General features: G+C 42.5%; 1 protein-coding gene across 4 annotated transcripts in view; it reads right to left on the bottom strand.

Annotated features, from left to right (window-relative positions):
• znf423 (zinc finger protein 423) overlaps window positions 1–16,862 on the bottom strand; it is a 163,046-nt gene that overhangs the window by 112,741 nt on the left and 33,443 nt on the right. For all 4 annotated transcript variants that reach the window (XM_070973118.1, XM_070973117.1, XM_070973115.1 and 1 more), the window contains exon 3: window positions 2,736–2,915. In XM_070973118.1, coding sequence (XP_070829219.1) covers window positions 2,736–2,915 — 180 coding nt within the window. The remainder of the gene's footprint in view (window positions 1–2,735; window positions 2,916–16,862) is intronic.

Here is a 16,862-nt window from a genome sequence, read left to right on the forward strand (position 1 = left end):
CTTATCTTATCTTATCTTATCTTATCTTATCTTATCTTATCTTCAAATCAGTACTGGCCCAGCAATGTTTGGTTTGTGCTCAGGGATAAACCCAAACACCATCAAACTACAAAATGCATGAACACATTACATCTCTCATGCAGATCCAGAGTGGTGTGTGTTCATCCCCAGTAGGCTGTGTATTTTTTGTGTTTGTGTGCGTTCGCCGTCCCACGCTCTCCTACAAACCTACCCAGGGTTCTCAGCCAGAGAAAAGGAATATTTATTCCATGTGTTTTAATTTAGCCATCTCCTCAATATTAACGAGAAAGCTGTGGTCCCACCACTAACTTCATACTCATATACACTCTCCAGCATACACTTCAAACAACACATACGCAACCAACAACACACACCGACACACATTAGATGAACACACACAAATCCTTCCATGCAAGTGCACACACATCCCACCGAGCTGGGGGATTACTCTGCAATCTCAACCACTCTTTCTCCAGGGAAAAATATGTTTTATCATTTCATTTCATTTCTTTCTTCTGTGCTCCCTCTCACCCTCCCTCCCTTTGCTTTCTCGCTCAGCAGCATGTAGTCATCCCCAGACTCCTGTGCTGAAATCACAGGCCACATCCTGTGCTCTGACAGCAGCCCTGTGCTTTTGGCACTGTGATTCTGTGTGTATGTGTTTCAGTGTGGGTCTGGGATTGACGGAACAAAAAAGACAGGAAAGATTTTTAAAAACATGACGAGGTTTCCCATTAAAAAAAAGAAAGAAAAATTGCATGTATGGTAGATTACTGTATTTTCCAGACTATAAGTCGCATCAATCAAAAAATGCATCATGAAGAGGAAAAATAAAATATATAAGTCGCACTTATTTAGAAATTAATTTCACAAAATGTCAGTCACTATGAATTAACATTTAAAAACTTGTTAAATTATATATATTTTGATGTATATGTCGCACCTGACTACAAGTCGCAGGACCAGCCAAACTATGAAAAAAGTGCGACTTATAGCCCAGAAAATACGGTATATCAAACTTTAAATCTGAAAATAAAGGTCTGTTAAGTGATGTCCAGTAGAATTCCTATTGTTTCCATTAACATGATTTATATACTTTAACAATTACTCCTGTGAATTCCAGTTGTAATACCACCAGGCCACCAACATCCTCCAGTGTTAAAGCTGTATACTGTATGATATGATCATGCCGTATAGGCCAGGGACCTCTGTGTCGCCCGTCAGATTTCTCCACATATTTTCTATTGTTCTTCATTGCAGAATATCTAATAAAGGCAAACAAACATAATTCCTGTATGATTGCATTCTAAAGCATCTCTCTGAAACTGTGTGTGAGCCCTAAGACCAATGACTCTGGGGAAAAAGGGGAAAAAGAGGTTGCTCAGCAGGGGTCTTACCATCTACATTATGCAGCCTTTACCAGTTTAAACAAAGCCATCATCCCTTTTTCCCTATTTCCTCATCCCTCTATAAAAAGTAAACACACACTCTCATACGCTACAAGGCAGACAGCCTTCTTACAGAAGAATAAAGTGTGTGTGTGTGTGTGTGTGTGTGTGTGTGTGTGTGTGTGTGTGTGTGTGTGTGTGTGTGTGTGTTGGCTTGTTAAGTGCGTGTCTGAATTAATCTGTAGAAACCAGATGCCCCCGACTCGTTCCTTTCAGTCCCTCCATTAATTACACCAGCACTAATACCAGCTTTTTGTGTGTGGGTGTGTGTAGGTGTGTGTCTGTGTGTGGGTGGGTTGGTGTACGTGTTTGTGGGAATACTTGTACATGGTACATAGTGAGGACACCGAAGAGAGTGAGGACATTTGTGAAAAGTGGGGACATTTGGACCAGTCCTCACAACTTGAAAGCGCCATTTGAAGGTTGATTTGGTTTTAAGGGTTTGCATAGAATTTGGTTTAGGTCAGGGTAAGAGCCATGGTTAGCCATTTAGCTGTGATAGTTGAGGTTAGGCTAAAATGCTAGGGAATATCATATCATCAATGTGTGTGTGCGTGTATGTGTGCACATGCACAAATCTGTCTGACACAACTGTATCCAATAGATATGGGTATTCAGAAACAGGGAAGGGCCTGAGTCAGCCAAGAACCTGTGTGAGACGAGTGATTCCGCATGATACGACAAAACCATTTCATCTGTAGCTCAGTCTGAAAGCACTGCATCCTACCCACTGAAAAACATGCAGCGCAATTTTTTACCAGATAAAAACACTTTAGTATCACATCTTCACCATTTACCTTAGAGGATTTAAATTTGTGTCTCAGTTACTGACCCAGTTCTACCTCATTCCTCATATATCAAATGCAGAAAATAATTTTTTTACTGCGGGTGGACATGCACAGCACTGATTGAACTGTTAAAAAAGAAAATCCCTTCATTCGTTGTATCAACCAAATGAATCGTCCTTAGGGGAGGAAAAATTAAACTTAACCATTCTGACCATACAGAGCTGAGTTTATCCCTTTCCTTTGACACATAAGTCAGGATATTATGTTATCTGCCACTAACCCCTGACTAACCGGCATGACTACGATACCACACTGTTGAACATGGAGTACATGACTCAAAGTGGACAAAGTATCCTCACCAAATCATGATTTCTGACACTTAGCTGTACTTTGATGGTTTGTGAAAATCGATGACAGGGGGACAGTCTAGTCGATTTGAATACACAGCCTCAGTCACAGTCAAAATGAACAATCTTACCTGCTGGGCAGTGGTTGGTTCTGTGTTCAGTGAGCTCAGCCAGACAGTCAAAGTCCTGCTGACAGTTGTCACAGGTGAAGATGGACTCATCATCTAGGTCATCATCGTGATCTCGGTCGTCATGCTCCTCTTGTTCTCGATCCTGACCATCTTTAAGCTCTCTGTCAGACACCAGGACTTCTGAAAATACACACAACATACAAAAATAAGTTCAAAAAGCTAAGGTGCGTTCACATGCTTGTTTTTTGTTACCAGCTGCAACTTTTCCAGAAATGATAATCACGTTATTGGACTATACAGACTTCAGGGAAATACATCAACACTATGATAAATAATAGTTATATATTGATATATGTTAAACAACATGTGGTGTACTGCAAGATCTGTTTTTGAGTCCCTTTTGATAGTTCTTCTTTCTTATGACCACTGACTTCATATAACCCAAGTTAGTTTTCCCTCTTTTTACTGGATGATCCTGTGTTCACATTGCTACAGTGAATTAAACAAAAATCTAATTGCCATATTTATTGTCCTCATTGTTATGCCAGCTACTGTCCAATAAATGTAAGCTTTTTCATTTTGGATTTTGTTTTGTTATTACCTCTGTAAAGATTCTCATTCATAAAGGTGATGGTACTTCTATTGTGCTTCCACCTGTACAATCAATATTTTTGTCCTCTTAACCAGGTATTCTAACCAGTTACATGTGCAACTTGATTGAATTATATAGTGTTTGTGTAACGACCCTTCAGCATTTGACTGTGTGTGTGTGTGTGTGTGTGTGTGTGTGTGTGTGTGTGTGTGTGTGTGTGTGTGAATGTGTGTGTCCTGGTCAAAGACAGGCAGAGTGTGAGCAGGGACCACTGGAAGGCTGTGTCGGCCCAATCATCATCGTTCCATTGTGTCTCAATTTTCACACCTTAATATCACATTATAAACGCTGAGGATCCAATAGGACTGACACTGAAGATGCTGGCGAGGAGAGGAGAAGAGAGGAGATGAGACGAGACAGGAGAGGAGGGAGGTACCAGTGGGAAGAGGAGGGAGGTACCAGAGGGAAGAGGAGGGAAGGAGCGACATAGAGCGGGTGCAAGGGATCAAAGGGAGGACAGAGAGTGAGGTACGGTGGGGAAACTTGAAAGAATGAAACAACAGATGCCATGGAGGAAAGACATTTTTTTCTCTTCTTTTTCACAGGGCACAACCGCTATCTGTCTAAAGCTATTTAACCTCACAGCAACAAGCAGAGAATAACCCAATATCACACACACAGCCCAATCGACTAGACCAACCTTGAGAACATAATAATCAGTCCAGCATTATATGGAAGTATCCTGAATAACGAGGATCACTGAGAACAAGGTGCCACTAAAAAGGAAAAAGACAGCACGAGCAAATTAAAAAAAATGAAGAAATTCAGCATAAACATATTGTACCCTATCACATAGCAACAACAAGCACCTAAAGTTTAATATAAGCAATACCAGTGAGCTTGTGCTAGACTACAATGTTTCAAATATGGATGATGCAGCAAGAAGCTACAAATTCAACCAATTAAGTTTAGACTAAATGTGAAATATGATCACACTCTCCCCTTACGTTCCTGTGTTATGGCACTGAACAATGGCCAGAAAGATTAATAATATTATCCTATTAGCATTCTGTGTGAAATGTCATGTTATGGCCAAAAATGTGAGGACACAGTGACCTTGACAGTGACCACCAAAATCTAATCAGTTCATCCTCGAGTCAGAATGGACATTTGTGCCAAATTTGAAGAAATTCTGCCTTCTTGGCATTCTTATGATATCAGGTTCACAAGAATAGGACAGATGACAGTAAGTACAGACACCCTGAAAAAGAGAAAACCTTGCAAAGGACTGCAGGCCCCATGAACCACCTTTATAATGAGTAACTCAGTGAAATTAAACCTCTGTTATAAAATTTGTGTGTCATTTCAGAGAATCAATAACCAATCAATAACCTGAACTACTTTAACTTCCTATAGTGACTGTAGTTATGGGTCAAAAAGGATTCAGCTTTAATTCAGTTTTGGCTATTAACATACATTTTTGTGTGTAAGCAAAGGAAAATGTATTTCTCTATGATATATATTATGCACAGATTATGTATACATTATGAAGTATGAAAAATTTGTGGGTTTTTTTGTTAGAAAAAGTCTGACTGAGCAGGAGATCAGATTAAGGTAGTTCTGAGGGAAAAAAAGGCTCTTCATTGGATCTTCTGGCACTCAATTACAATTTGGCGCATTATCAGGAACAGCTTGGCAAAATCTGCTGCGGGAGGGTGGCAAATCTGGCGTAGCATTTTTAGCCGCCCACTGGGTCCCCCTACACAGGGTGTTTCCATACGTTTGGCTCCTGTTGCTGCTCATCACTATATTATAAGGGATAACCGCTTTAGCTACAGCGAGCCTGTTGTATGTTTATTACCTTTCATCACATAGAAATTCACACGGGCAGATCCATCTGTGCTTTTGAGACGATAGATGAACGGATGGTGAAGAAGAGCGAGAGGGTGTTGGCCATCTGGTCCAGTGGTGAGAGCACCGTCTGGCCAGGGAGAGGAAGTGGCCTCTTGGCTGACACAACACACTCACACACTCTCACAACACACTCACACACAGGTACACATGCATATGGAAACACACACAGATGTGCACACACCAAAGGCACGGCGCAGTTGACCGGATACAAAGCTAAGCACACACAGTGTACATGCTGGAATGTGCATGTGTGTTTTGTTTGACTGACAGCAGTTCTACTACATATCACATAGATGTAATCAGAATGTATCTCTATCAACTACAGTAAATTCAAAGCACAGTATAATCTATGTTCCACGGTTGCTTCAATAGATTAAACATATAATGGTCTTTGGCATATAATCTCAGAAAAATTTGGACAACTTCTTTTTTCATGTTGTTTATTCATGATACTGTTCATCAACACTGACAATGATTACAATCTGATCCATTATCTAAACTCAAAGTTAAAGGCCAGTATTGGGGGAAAAAAATAAATCAACCCTCATTATTTATTGATATTTTTCACCTTTGTTTTGCTGTATTACATTTCTTTAATGCACGACTGGAGAACCTTCTGAAAATACTCAGCCCACCATGCTCCCTTTGACTCTCACAACTCTGTTATGTGCAAAAATATAGACTTCGTACATTTGTATTAGAAATGTCTTTTTCTTTCTGGTTAGTACTTGAAAGTGTAGATGTGTTGCAAGTAAAACTATTCACGCTAACCTTAATTCTTTAAATATTTAGTTGCTGGGAAATGGAAAGAAGGTGTAGTTAACAGCTGACATTAAGGATAGATAGTGACACCAATAACTCTATTAATATCCATAAAAATATTAAAGATCAATAAAAATAATAAGGAAAAATAATAACATGGCACCACCTTGAGATTGGGGACCAATAACCAAACTGTGGGTGCATTCTCAGAAAAGGGCCATTAATGTAAAATACCAGTATTTAAAATACTATTTCACATTATCAGGTGAAGGGTTGAAGTCAAGCACTGACCCTCACAATCAGCTGTTAATACAACATATATGCACAAACAACCACAGACAACTGCTCCTTAAATGTACAGTAGTGTTTATTTACCAGCAATAATGATCAACAGTTAATAATAATAATAATAACAATAATAATAATAATAATAATAATAAAGAATTGTGAAGCAGCTAGGATGAGAATCAGCACCTCCAAGTCTGAGGCCATGGTCCTCAGCCGGAAAAGGGTGGATTGCCTGCTCCAGGTCGGGGAGGAAGTCCTCCCCCAAGTGGAGGAGTTTAAGTATCTTGGGCTCTTGTTCACAAGGGAGGGTAGGAAGGAACAAGAGATCGATAGGTGGGTTGGGGTGGTGGCTACAGTGATGCAGGTGCAATAAACCGTCATAGTGAAGAGGGAGCTAAACCGGAAAACGAAGCTCTCAGTTTACCATTCAATCTACGTTCTACCCTCATTTATGGTCATGAACTCTGGGTAATGACCAAGAGAACGAGACCATGAATACAGGCGGCCGAAATGAGTTTCCTCCACAGGGTACCTGGACTCAGGTGCTCCTCCGCATTGAGAGGAACCAGTTGAGGTGGTTCGGGCATCTGGTAAGGATGCCTCCTGGATGTCTCCCTTGGGACGTGTTCCAGGCATGTCCATCAAGGAGGAGACCTCCGGGCCGACCCAGGACAGACTACAGGGATTATGTCTCTCAGCTGGCCTGGGAACACCTTGGGATGCCTTAGCAGGAGCTGGTGGAAGTGGCTGGGGAGAGGGCTGTCTGGGCTTCCTTGCTGAAGCTACTGACATCACAGCGAAAGGCAAGGTAGAGCATGACGCATCTCTTATCCTTGGTGACAGCAAAGCCCTGTCGCCAAGATTTCCTGTGAGTTCGGGAGTTCTGGTGGGTCTCGTCAAATGGAAAACCAGGATCTGGATTCAAAACAAATCTTGCACTCAGGGGAGATTTGCAAGGGCTGGTGGGATTTTGCTGCTATTTTTTTGACTTTAGTCTTTGTGTGTAGGCCTCTCTCTGTTCATCCACGTGGTGAGGTCCCAACATAACTGCCCTAATGCCAGAGGTGAGGGCAGTGCCAACTCCAGTGCTTGCCAACACGACTTGCTGTCATAGCAACAGAGGGAGGGGGCAGATGAAACCTCTCCACCTTGCACCCCTCAGACGTCATCTCTCCATTAATTTTGCTTTGAAAATTTTTTTTTTTTTTTTTTGTCTACTCATCGTTTCATTTGCTCTTCAATCGTCAGTAACAATGAGTTGGATAAAGAGAGAGATACATGGGTGTCAGAACAGAGGATGATACAGGGATGACAGAGGCTAACACAGTTACATTTCTATTTGCACATGGGTTTACAACCACCTACCTACCCACCTTACACATGGACAGGATAATTATGTGTCCTCTTATGGAACTCAGAGAGAAGTGTGCAGAGTCCTGAGAAAAAGTAGCAACACTGTTAACAGCTATAGTATCTAGTAGGAGGAGCTATGATCATTACCACTTTTATACTGTGGCAACAGACCTCCTGGCTTGGCCACAGTGTGTGCTTGCTTTGTATTCACCATGTCAGAAGCCATTAAGTTTTCAGTTCAAAGCCAACTCTAAAACAGTAAATTCTCAATGAGTCACTGGCAAAAGTGCAGATGCACACAATAGGTGGGGTAAATTTGATAATGACTATGGTCCTCTTTATTTGTCCACCCACATTAAGCAAGCATGCCTTACATCCAAAACGGATCTTTTCAGGGTGTGTAATCCTGAGACCACTCATGTTGTGGACAATGGAAAGGAAGCTTGTCCAAAATGATGACACTCAGACACGGTTGAGCCTTTTTTGGCAGTAATATTAAGAAGCCAACTTGTTGTCTGAGTCGGTGTTCCCTCGTTTGACGTGTCAATGCAAAAAAATTACAGTACCTGTATTCAAGTTTATGAGATCTTCACAAGCATAAAATAGCTTTTAGTTAGATTTCAATGCAACAAAGCAGGATTTCCTGCACATCTTGGTTTGCAAGTAGCATTTAAAATCCACAAAAAAAAAAACAGTTTCATATTCATGTAATTGTCTGACCACAGAAACAGAAAAATGTTTTTCAGCGTGACAGAAAAGCTTTTAAAACCACTTTAAACTGCGAATATGGAAGCAAGTTTCATGGAAACTGCGTTTTCAGATGTATTTGCATTAAACTAGCTGGACATAGCTTTGTAGATTAAACATTCATTCATTCACTCCTCATCTTTCTTGCTGATGTTTTTCTTACTTTTCACAAAACTCACTCACTATTGTCTATTGTCTACACCACCCCACTCCGACCCAAACCATACCAGAAAAAAAGAAGCAGGCCTACTTAATGAAAGCAGGCAACTCCCATGGGTGCTGGGCGTGCAGTGGGGTGTGTGTGTGTGTGCTATGGTATTGATTGAATAGTACGGCAGTGGTCCTTGGCAAATAGCATTTGTGCACCATCCAATTGCAGTCTCTCTTTCTTCCACACACAAAAACACACGGAGACACACAACAGCAAAACACAGTTATAGTCACTCATAGACATTCGAACACACTACAAAACACACACACACACACTCTATGGAGAACCATTATCTCTGAGTCACAGACTGTCCCTACGCCAGGAATAACTACACATTCTCTCTCTCCCTCTCTCTCTCTCTCTCTCTGACACACATCCTCCAATCCAGGGCCCAGGCACCCCATTATTCTTACGTCATCTAAAGAGACTTGCAAAAAGTCACATCCTGCAGTTAAACTGTAGAAAATGTGAAAAATACAGATTTCTCTACTAAATGAAATGGAAATATGAACATTAATATTCATTATTTTGACCTGAAAACATACAGTATGTTTCGGAAGATGGGTCTTCTACCAGTCCTTCAGTCTCAGAGCCCTGCTGATTTTTATTCTAGACATGTAATGAGGGACTGACTCACACCTGGGATGCACAGTGAGTGCAATTACAGGAAATTAACCAGCTGGTAGAATAGAAAACCAGCAGTATTCTGTGTCCTGAGGATTAGGATTGAAAACCATTATTTGGATCTGCAGGAATAAATGATGTATACATGCAGGAAAAGAAAAGTGTAATGCAGATTTTGTGTTTCTGACAGTATAACCAGGTTTTCGCTGTATGGATAAAGGAATTCGTCTATGTGTTCATGCTAGAACAGCCATTCACACCGACACCATTCACTGTCATGCATCCACGGCTATTAAAGCAGCCTAACTATTTAAATCAATAACAGCATCACTGGTACATTTCATCCATAAATTAGAGACCTTATCACAGCAACAGCACCACAATCGCTTAGAACTATGTCTATGTGTTACTCCTTACTCATGCATTCATGGGCAATGGATTGGACCCCACTACATTCCAGAGAAAGTCTTATTACAGTATATATGATGGACTACCATATAACACATAACATCAGGTAAGAATTGTGTCTCTAGACAAAAAGTAATGAGCAATCTTCTTGGATGTACCGACCACCTCAATAACCAGAGGACAATGGGCTGTTTATTAAAAGATAAACATGGAAATATATAAATGGACACCTGTGGAATAATGAGGTCACTTTGCATATCTGCAGGAAAGTTATATGCAGCTGGTCTGTGTGTGTGTGTGTGTGTGTGTGTGTGTGTGTGTGTGTGTGTGTGTGTGTGTGTGTGTGTGTGTGTGTGTGTGTGTGTTGTACTGGTGCATGTGTGTGTTTGTGCGCACCCTAAGTAATTAGATAAAGAGAAGAAAATTAGCAGAGTCCACAGTGTAGAATGATGTTACATAGCCTAACCACGCCCAGCCAGACCCACTAATCACCGCTCGTTAGGCTCACAGAAGAGTATGTGAGGATGTTTGTTTGTGTTCGTAGTATGGGTGTGTTTGTTTGTTTGTTGTATGTTCTCTAATTACCCATGTTAAGATTAGTTCATTGAGGTAATTAGTGAGCTAAATGATAATCAGCCCTAAATACTGTATACTGGATGAGAAAGAGAAAGACAGAGCAACAAAGACAGAGGTTTTATCCCCCTCTTCCCTCAGAAAAGTGGCATATAAACTGAACAGAGAACCTCCAACACTGGATCCAAGTACACTCAAGATACACTCTATTCTACAGCCTGACTTTGGTTTCATGGCACCGTTGTGAGCAGTTGCCAAGGTAAGCTATAGAAGACACAAAGTGGAACACCAAAAACTAAACACACACCTCCAGGATGGCCACCACACATCTCTATATATCCTGTGGGAAGAAAACTAGGGAACTAATGAATTCTGAGAGACAGGAAATGTTCCTGAACTGCCCCAGGTTGAGAGAAGTGCACTGAAAAACAGTTCCAGAGGAGAGTTAAAAAGGAATAAAACATACTGTAACACTGCAAAGGTAAGGTAGTTATTCAAGTCTTAGATTTGGCAGCCACGAGCTGGTACTGTGGTCTGTCAGGGACACACTCCGCAGCTCAGAGAGATGTGTATCTGCTGGCCAAGCATGTATAAAACACACACACACACACACACACACACACACACACACACACACACACACACACACACACACACAGTACACACACATCTATGTCTGTCTTAGCCTAAAACAGGCATCAAAAGGTAGGAAAAGGTGAGTGTGGAGCTTCCAGCAGAATGTTTAGAAACCAAACAGTCCAGACACAAGGCTTTCATTCTGCTCCGCATTGGACCAGGATTTATAGGCACCTGGCTGAGCAACACCACTGGGCTGGGCTATGAGGTTAAAATCAGACTTGCATCACGTGGTTTGCATGGAGTGGCCACTAGGCTACAGCACAATTAAAGAGGGACACTACACTTCCTTCCAATCATTTCTTGAGAGTGTCAAAAAGTTATTTGCTTGTTGCCATCAAGCAGGTTGAAACATTGATATATATATATATATATATATATATATATAAAAATCTTGCCAATATAGGAAATATTCTGTATAATATTCCTCACTTTATCTTAATTAAACAAACTTCCTTCTCAAGGTAGGGCCCTGTGATTTCCGCGATGCAGAAAACAGACGGAATCACAAATTTTAATGATAAAAATAGAATCAATTGTAAAATGTGGAATATCACAGAAACTAGCAAAACCTGGATGCAACCTAGCATTATAAGTGTTTTGGGGTTTTTTTGTTCATTGTTTTGTTTTGTTTGCTAGTTGTTTTCCCACAGGGCCTAAGCAGAATGAACAAAAAACATGCTGCTATGTTTTTGAGTCACATGCAAACACACACAGACACACAGATGTCAAAAACACTCTCTAAGAGAGATAGTGTAACCACATCAGCAGATACAAGACACCAGTTCATTGAAAACTTTGTGGCTGTATGTAAGATATTCTGTTGGAATAACTGAAAAAGCTACATCCCTTTCTGGTCAAGTAAGTATCACTGTTGTGTGACACTTGAATGGTGAGGCCAAAAAGCTTTTTCTGAACCGACCCCCTATGAACAGACACCTGATGAGCCGTTTGAGGAACTAAGAGCAGAGTATGGTGACACACAAGGCTCCTCAGATACACTAGCAGCTATAAGCATTGTCAGAGGCCAGGAGAGCCAGCTTGCTCTTATGCTATTGCACTGGAGTCAACGTTGTGAGCTGTGGAAGAAAGCCAAAGAAGGTGCAAGCCCTTTCCTGACCATGACAGTAAAACTCCTCTGGCAGATTCTAAGAGGACTCAATGATGAGGAGATGTATGCAAGAATTTTACCAATGAAGCCCAGGCTCTTAAGCTTCGAAGAGCTGCTAGTGGCGCTAAAAAATCTTGCAAGAGAGACTAAAAAGTTGCACGAAGTTGACACAAAGGTCAAAGAAACATATGCTCAGCTGCATGTCACATCTGAATGTAGCGCAAATGTGTAATCAGAAAGAATAAAACATGCCTCAGATTTTTCTGAGCTGACAGAAATGATCAAAGGTTAGCCCTCAACCAAGAGGAACACATGGTCAAGTTGTCTCACATTGAATTACAAATGACTGCTCAACCTCCCACCCGCCCATCAAGGCCCCAGCCATTGCTGGTGAACATCGCCCAGAGTGCAAGTGTTACATGCTTCTGGTGTGGGAAGCAGGGACATATGGGTCTGCAGAGCAGTTTTTCCACATCGCAACTCAACCTGGGCTCAGCCAGTGACCCCTGCAGAGGGGAACGCCCCACAGTCTCCTCAGCTTTTACCCACCTAAAGCCCATGGTAACCGGTGCCACCATGGGCGAGCAGCGAGACCCTCCACTACAGGAAAAAGCAATAAGTGATGTAGGAGTGGGCCCTCCCTTAGTGGGCCCTAGAACAAGGGGGAGGTGGAAGTCAATGGAATAAAATGCAGGGCCCTAATTGACTCACAGACTTCACAGAGTAATGAACCTGTCTCAGTGGCCAGTGCTTTCCTGGTGGACAATGTTGTGGAGTTTTCTGATGAAAGCAGGACGGAGCTGACAGTGAAGGGGATAACAAGGCATGCCTGAGATTTGATCAGGTGGTGAAAGTCAGCAGTGTTGACCTGGAGCAGCAATGGAGAATGAGCACAAGTGCTCTCTCCTTAAAGAGCTGGTGGAGAGAAATGCAGGTGTGTTCTCACAACATCCCCTGGACTATGGCCACACAAAAACAGTACGGTATGAAATTCCCCTCGTTGATTCTAAACCTTTTCGGCTCCCATACCGCAAGATCCCTTCTTCCCAGTGGCAGGATGTCAGAATGTTAGAAGAGATGGAGACTGCAGTCATCATCCGGCCTTGTAAGAGACCTTGTGCATCACCAGTAGTGATCGTTATCCAGAAGGACGGGTCACTAAGGCTGTGAATCGACTGTAGGAGGCTCAACTCCTGTGGCATAAGAGATGCATTCCCTCTGCCTAGAACAGAGGAGGCCCTGGAGGCTCTGGGACAGGCAAAGTACTTCCCCACTCTCGACCTTATGTCTGGTTACTGGCAGGTGGAAGTGGCAGAGCATGACAGACGCAAGACAGCATTCAGCTGTCAGCTCTCATGGGACTGTTTGACGTCAACAAAATGCCATTTGGGCTGCAGAACACTCCACCCACGCTGCTTTGGTGATCTCAACTTCATCCATCTCCTGATTCATCTGGATGATCTCACTATCTTCTACAAGACTTTTGATAAGCATCTAGAGAGGTTGCAGATAGTGTTTAGCTTCGGCTTCAAGAGCATGGCTTGAAAGTAGAGCCCTCCAAGTGCCAGCACATGAGGAAGGAGGTGCAGTATTTGGGTCACTTGGTGTCCACAGAGGGAGTCAGGACAGACCCAGAGAAGATCAGCAGGGTTTGGGCCTAGCAGAGACAAGTTATCCTGCACACAAATTCAGATTTTACTGGCCAAGAATGTTTCAGGAAATAAAGGCTTGGTGTGAGTAGTGTGAGAGGTGCTGCCTCAGGAAGAACCCCCCCCCCATTGCAGGCATCAGGGCACCTCTGGTCAGCATCCACACCAGTGCACCTATGGAGCTTGTATGGACTTTGTTGAGCTTGGAAAAATGTTCTCATTATTACACAACACTTCACACGGGTCTACCCCACTAAAGACCAAAAAGCCCACACAGTGGCTAAGGTGCTATGAAGAAACTTCTTTAGCCAGTTTGGCTTCCCTGAAAAATTTCATGCAGACCAATGACAACTTTCAAAGTACTGTTGTGAAGGAGCTGTGTAAGTGTACTGGCATCACAAATACCCACACCACCCGCTACCACCCCCAGGACAACAGAACTACGGAAAGCTTCAACAGGACACTCTTAAACATGATGGAGACATTACAGCCTCACTTGAGGGCCTACTGGCATGATCATGTGGACACCATGGCACACGCCTACAACTGCACACGGCATGGCGCGACTGGGTATACACCATACTACCTGGTGTTCAGTAGACATCCCAGGCTCCCAGTAGACCTGTGGAGTCCCCACCAAAACATGTGGATACAGTGATTATGACCAAACTCTGCATGACTGTCTGACACAGGCCTATGGCCAAGCCAACCAGATGTCTTGGCATGATAAGGAAGACCAGAAAAAGTACTATGAGCAAAAAGTGAAGAGTCAAGTCTTCAGCCAAGGGGACCAAGTCTTGGTCATGGTGTGTCATGTGGAGGAGTGGCAGAAACTGGGAGATGGATGGAAAGATGGAAAGATGTCCATACATTGTGGTAAAAAAGCAACCTGGCATCCCTGTGTACGTGGTGCGACTGAAGGATGGTGAAGCAGAAAGAGCGATCCACTGCAAACTGCTTACTCCTTAAGCATGTTTCTCCTGGTTGAGCAGGTTGGTGAAGCAGTAAGAGAAGAGGCTGAGCTGAATTTTGAGGACAGAGCTGCAGCCACTGAATTGGGTGAAGCAGAGGACTGGATACAGAGGAGGATGGGGGATACAGAGGAAAGGATCAAGAGGGCACTACCTGAGAGAACAAATGGACAAGATGATCATACAAGCACAGGGGATGTGGACATGTAGGGAAATGCCCAAAATGCGTGAAGGAGAAGAGGCAAATGTAACTGTAAGTGGCAACAACTCACCTCAGGGTCCGGGTTTTCTGGGGGGAAATTTACAAAGGAACTGACGTCCCTCAAAGAGACTGTCCTATGAGTCACAAGTCACAAAGTCAGAGAGTGACCAGACAAAGATAGAGAGAGGATGGAAGTGGTTTCAGGGGGTCTAAGCGAGAAGGGCGGCAGGCCATGTCTAACAAAGCAGAGCTGTGGTGCATACACCTTAGTAGCAGCTATATAAACATAGTCATTATACAACAGTCATTTGTTCACCAATCATTTAGCACATCTGTCCTAATTTTCTTTGTCTGAGCACCACATATGTTTGGTGGGTGGGCTTAGCTGTATTTAGTTCGGTCAGATGGCTCAGACGCCATCAATTAAAGAAGGGGTGGATGTAAAGCAATAGCTTGAATGAGTCGCTAGGTGTCACGGTTGCACTTGTATCCCATGGCACATTTTAGCATTTCCTGCATTAAGATCCTCGCAGGACAACATGGTGAAATCTGTTCTGGGTAGGATGCCTCGTTCAAAGTTTACTTTTCCATGCCCTGTAAGATAAGTAGTATAAACAGCAACCTGCACTACGATGAAATGTCAGTGCTAGAACTACCTACTCTGTGAAACTGGTTATTTGTTCTGTATATTTCTGTATCATGCAACAGTTTAGCGTGAGTTGATTGTAAAGCACTTAAGTACTGTTTTTTGACTGTTCAATTATTTCCTTTTTTATTCAATGCAACATTATTCTCTGAGCATGTTAATGGACTTGCTTCGTAAACAGCTTATATTTCCATACCCTATAAGGTGCTGTAAGCAACAGGCACGAGGATTGTTACTGTAAAGTAAGCAATAAAGTGCAGCAAAGGTCCCGACCACAATCCCAAACCCTGTGTCTGGTGTCCCCTTTCCTCCATACAACAACCCACAACAACTAACAAATCACAACACAGAGTCCATGGCGCGGTGTAGACAGGTTCCAGCAAGTGACAGGTGCACAGAGGAAGTGGGTTGCATAAGCAAGGAGGACCATTGCCTGAATGTGAAAATAGCCTCTGTCAAACCCACTTATCCAGTGTGTTCAAGCTACATATAGAGACTGTCCTGCAGAAGATCCATTTGATAAAAAATAATGTTAAATTCATTGATGTTCATTAAAGTTTGAATATTTTCTTATTGAATTGTTGAAATTTTATTCATCAACCACATGATTAGACACTTTCTGAGGATAAAATGTGCTTAAATTGTAAAACAGAATTCAGAAAAATTAAAACAGAACCTGGAAAATCTTAAAAATGGATTTCATTGGGCCCTACTGAGGTAGATCTGGGCAATGCATTCAGTTCATTAAAATTTCTGTTTTGTCACACATCATAAAAAATAGGCTACTATGATGTACACAAAACAATCTTTTTCATAAAAAATGAAAGAAGACAATGGCTGGCTACATTTGTTATTTTGAGTCACAAACGACAGTCCACTAAACTGTAACATGAGCATTTACTGCGTAAGATAAGATAGGATATAACATATCAATGCAGTGCACGGGCTGTCATGAGTCCATGTGGTTAGCTGGCGAGAGTGAATTTAACGTCCCATCTATGAGAGGACTGAAAAAAGACTCCACACACTGATCTGTACTGATCTTCCTCCTGCCCGTGTCTCGTATGTGTTGTCCTTTCCTGGTGTTTTGTGTGTCTCCCTCGCGCTTGCTCTCGCTCTCTCTCTGTCTTTCTGTTTCTAAGCTGAGCCGGGCATGGCTAGGTCCTGCTACCAGCACACCTGCACACCTGAGGTTCGTCAGCTAATCAACTTCTGCTGTATATAAACCCCAGTCCTTCACTCCAGTCTTTGACAGATCGTCCGTTAACCGGTGTGGTATTCACTTTCGGCTCTTACCTTTCCTCTCGTTACCAGCATTGTTGCCAGAGATTGTTTTCTCCTGACCTCATACCTGTACTCTGTGTCTCTGACCTAGAAAACCCGGTGCCTCACATCACCTGGATCTCCAGCTGTAAGCCAGCCAACTCTCCCTGCCTAACC

The sequence above is a fragment of the Chaetodon trifascialis genome, chromosome 10, assembly GCF_039877785.1.
Source record: "Chaetodon trifascialis isolate fChaTrf1 chromosome 10, fChaTrf1.hap1, whole genome shotgun sequence".
Taxonomy (NCBI): Eukaryota; Metazoa; Chordata; class Actinopteri; order Chaetodontiformes; family Chaetodontidae; genus Chaetodon; species Chaetodon trifascialis.